General features: G+C 38.2%; 1 protein-coding gene across 1 annotated transcript; it reads left to right on the forward strand.

Annotated features, from left to right (window-relative positions):
* The first annotated feature begins 8 nt into the window (after positions 1-8).
* LOC118756897 lies at positions 9-1,469 on the forward strand. Its single transcript, XM_036491632.1, has 2 exons — positions 9-1,268; positions 1,324-1,469. Exons 1-2 carry the CDS (start codon positions 231-233, stop codon positions 1,333-1,335), a joined length of 1,050 nt encoding a protein of 349 aa, XP_036347525.1. The 5' UTR covers positions 9-230; the 3' UTR covers positions 1,336-1,469.
* The last annotated feature ends 3,049 nt before the right edge of the window (positions 1,470-4,518 follow it).

Consider the following 4,518-nt stretch of genomic DNA (forward strand, 5'->3'; position numbering starts at 1 on the left):
TGAAGTTGTGCGTTTTGGTGATCGGCCTCTTTTTATTGCCTGCTACAGTCGCCAGAAGTAGGATTGATATCCCAATTTTTTTTTTAGTGTTTTACGCCCTCGTACAAACATTCGGACTGCATAATACCTGCTAAGGTTGCGACGAAATTAAAAAGTTTATAGCGCTCACGGACACAAAGAGAAAAATAACTTACTATTTACGTGTAACAAAATTAAAGTCAGCGTGCAAGATGGAGGACACCATTGCGGTGGAAACATACACAACAACACAACTGAAAGAGTGGCTGCAGCGTTTGAGTCTTAAGACAAGCGGAACGAAGATGGACCTTGTTAAGCGTTTAAACGAAGTTCCCCAAGCGACACGTGGAAATTGCCCGATTGCTGCCGAAGAAGCTGGTGTTGGTGAGGCTTCGCTCGGACATGATGACATACGCACACTCAAAGCAGAGCTAAGTAAACTAAAGAATCAATGCGAAATTCTAACGCACCAAAATGAGTTGTTGCTAACCAAAATGCGAACACAGATATGCGAAACTGACGCCGCTGCTACAGAGTTGCCATTCGATGTGGTTAAAGAGTTTTTGCCGGAATTTAATGACGAAGCTGATTTTGAAGTTTGGGTTGAACAGTTTAAAAATTTAACATCGCTTTATGTGTTGGATGAAAATTTGCAACGAGTGCTTTTGATGAACAAATTAAAGGGCAAATCCCGACAATGGCTGCAATCAAAACCGAATTTGGTTACTGAACATGTGGCAGAGTTACTTAAGCAGCTGGCGGAGTTCTTCGAAGTCAAAGAAAATAAAATGATTCTTCGGCGCAAGTTCGAAATGCGTAAATGGATCCACAGTGAATCATTCCTTGATTATTTTAAAGAAAAAACCGCGATGGCGAAGAAGATATCAATTGAGGAGGACGAACTTGTTAACTGCATTATTGAGGGTATCCCGGATGAACAGCTTAGAACACAAGCACACATGCAGTGCTATTTGTCTACAGCCAGCCTGGTGCAAGCATTTTCGAAAATACAACTAAAGAAGAGCGTGACCTCAGCTAAAGCAGTCTCTACGTCTACAAACGCGAAGGTGCAGAAAGGAACAATGGTAATTCGCTGCTACAACTGCAATTCTTTAGGACATTTCGCCGCAGAATGCAAAAAGCCGAAGCGAGAAATGGGTGCCTGTTTTGCGTGTGGAAGCCTCGAGCATCGTGTTGCAGCTTGTCCTGACAAAAAATCCGCAGTTCAATTTTTGGAAGACAATGAATATGTAAGGTATTTTAACATAAAGTTGATTGATGATAAAAATGTTTGTTTAAATTTAGAATGCCTCATAGACTCCGGCAGCCCAGTGAGTTTCATCAGACGCTCCAGTTTATCGCATAATTTGAGTTTGATTAAAAGTGTAATGAAATATGATAATAAATGTTTTTTCGGAATTAATAAAAGCAAACTTAAAGTTTTTGGAAAAGTTCGTTGCATTGTTAGTGGAATGAAACAAGTTATTGAGATAAGTATGCTGGTGGTGGCCGATGAGTCTATGAGCTTCGATGCTATACTCGGAAGAGATTTTTTGAGAGCAGGTAGGCTAAAGTTGTGTAAGATTGAAAATGTTTCGAAAACGATCGTTAATGAAGACTTGTTGAGAGATGAAAATGTTAGCTATAAAAAACCGGGTGAAGAATGTGTAGACGCTGGCAAAACTGAAAGTAAAGTTGAAACAGAAAATGAATTTCCGAAATTTTTGAGTACTTTAGAATATGATAAAGAAAACGAATTGGATTTATGTATGGGTGATCAACTGAATTCTAAAGATAGAGGTAAATTGTTAGATATTTTTAAGCGGAAATATGTAAAGCCGAAACGACCCGACGAACCATTGACAAAGTGCTTTATGAAATTGAATTTAGAAAACACAAAACCATTTGGCTGTCCACCGCGACGCCTGTCGTATGCTGAAAAGAAAGAATTGCAAAAATTACTAGACGAATATTTAGATAAAGGATATATTAGGGTGAGTGAATCGGAATTTGTTTCTCCTATAGTTCTGGTTAGGAAAAAGTCAGGTGAACTGCGAATGTGCGTAGATTATCGCGTTTTAAATAAAATGACTTGTAAAGATAATTACCCTATACCGCTTATTGACGATTTGCTGGATAGATTAGGGAAGAAGAAAATTTTCACTAAGCTCGATTTGAAAAACGGGTTTTACCATGTTTTCATGAACGAAGAGTCGGTTAAATACACATCGTTTGTCACACCCATGGGTCAATACGAATTCTTGCGGATGCCCTTCGGCTTAAAAAATGCACCGTCCATGTTTCAAAGATTTGTGAACAAGGTGTTTGCTGATATGATAAGGGACGGAAAGTTGATAGTGTACTTAGATGATATAATGATAGCAACGGAAAACGAAGAAGAACATTTTGAAATTTTGAAAGAAGTATTTGCGAAATTGGTTGATAACAAACTAGAACTTCGATTAGATAAATGCGAGTTTTTTGTAACCAGTGTCAAGTACTTAGGTTATATGATTACAGGAGATGGAATACGAGCTGATGAAAAAGGTCTTCAAGCTATACAAAATTTTCCTGTGCCACAAAAGCTCCATGCCGTTCAGAGTTTCTTGGGTTTGTGTTCCTACTTCCGCAGGTTCGTGAAAGATTTTTCCATATTAGCAAAACCGCTTTATGATTTAATCAAGAAAGATAAGGAGTTTAAATTTGGAAAACCGGAACTAGAATGTTTTGAAAATTTGAAAAGAAAATTGATCGAATCACCCATTCTTGCTTTGTATGATCCGGCTGATGCTACGGAATTGCATTGTGATGCAAGTTCCATCGGTTATGGGGCAATACTTCTGCAAAAGAAGAAAGACGGGAAAATGCACCCTATTTTTTATTTTTCGAAAAGGACAACGCCAGCTGAGTCCAAGTATCATAGTTTTGAGCTTGAAGCTTTAGCTATTGTAAACGCACTACAACGTTTCCGAATTTATCTTCAGGGTATAAAGTTTAAGATAGTGACAGACTGTAATTCGCTTGCGTTAACAATGAATAAGAAGGAACTTAATCCCAGGATTGCTAGGTGGGCGTTAGAGCTGCAAAATTTTGATTATGTGTTGGAACATCGTTCGGGAAACCACATGCAACACGTTGACGCGTTGAGTCGGTGCACAAATATATTGGTGATAGAAACAAATACCTTCGAAGAAAGCCTAATCATTGGTCAAGGTAGAGATTCTGAGTTGAAGAGAATCCGAGAAGAATTACAACGTACGGAACATAATTCGTACGAAATGCGAAACGGGGTGGTGTATAGAAAGAAACGGGATGGAGGCTTGTTGTTTTTTGTTCCAACCGACATGCAGGAACATGTAATTTATAAATACCACGATGAGATGGGGCATGTGGGCACAGATAAAGTAACTGAGCTTATATCGAAAACATATTGGTTCCCAAAAATGCGTGATAAAGTAATTAGCCACATACAAAATTGTTTACAATGCATAGCATTCGCAGCTAAAAATTACAAGAATGAGGGCCTTTTACATACGATTCCAAAGAGTAAAGTACCATTTGAAGTTGTTCATATCGACCACTATGGTCCCGTAGACAAATCGACATCGAGAAAGTATATATTTGTGGTTATCGATAGTTGCACTAAGTTTACTCGGTTATACGCAACTAAAACAACAAACACAAAAGAGGTGATAAATGCGCTTAATGAATATTTTAGGTCATATAGTAAGCCAAAGTGTATTATATCGGATAGGGGTACTAGTTTTACTTCAGGAGATTTTAAGGAATATACAGAGACGCATAATATTCAGCATATTAAGATTGCAACTGGTTCTCCGCAAGCAAACGGCCAAGTTGAGCGCGTGAACAGAACTATTGGGCCAATGATAGCAAAATTGATCAATCAAAAAGGGGGTACAAATTGGGCTTCTGTGTTAGAACAGGTTGAATTTTGTCTCAATAACACGCATCACAGATCTATTAACGAACATCCAAGTGTTATGTTATTTGGAATAAGACAAAGGGGTAAAATAGAGGACTATCTTCAAGAATCGTTAAATAATGTTAGTGGAAATGAAAATCAGGAATGTCGGACTCTCGACGAGATTAGAAGCAAGGCAGCTCAAGCTGAGAATAAAGTACAAAAATATAACGAGCAGTATGTCAATAGCAAGAGAAAACCGTCAGTCAAGTATGTCAATGGAGATTATGTCATGGTAACAAATTTCGATTCACACGCCGGCATATCTAGAAAACTAATTCCCAAATTTAGAGGTCCTTATCGAGTCTCAAAAGTTTTGCGAAATGACCGTTACTTGTTGGAAGATGTAGAGAATTTTCAGCAATCCAGAACTCCTTATAAAGGTGTTTGGGCTGCTTCCAATATAAAACCTTGGTTCAAGGGTCGTGAAAGCTATGATGATCAGGAGATCACATGATCAGGATGGCCGAATTGTAGTAGAAATTGTAGTAGAATATTGCTATAAGTATGACCTAGAT

The sequence above is a fragment of the Rhagoletis pomonella genome, unplaced genomic scaffold, assembly GCF_013731165.1.
Source record: "Rhagoletis pomonella isolate Grant_MI unplaced genomic scaffold, Rhpom_1.0 Rhpom_scaffold_12796, whole genome shotgun sequence".
Lineage (NCBI taxonomy): Eukaryota > Metazoa > Arthropoda > Insecta > Diptera > Tephritidae > Rhagoletis > Rhagoletis pomonella.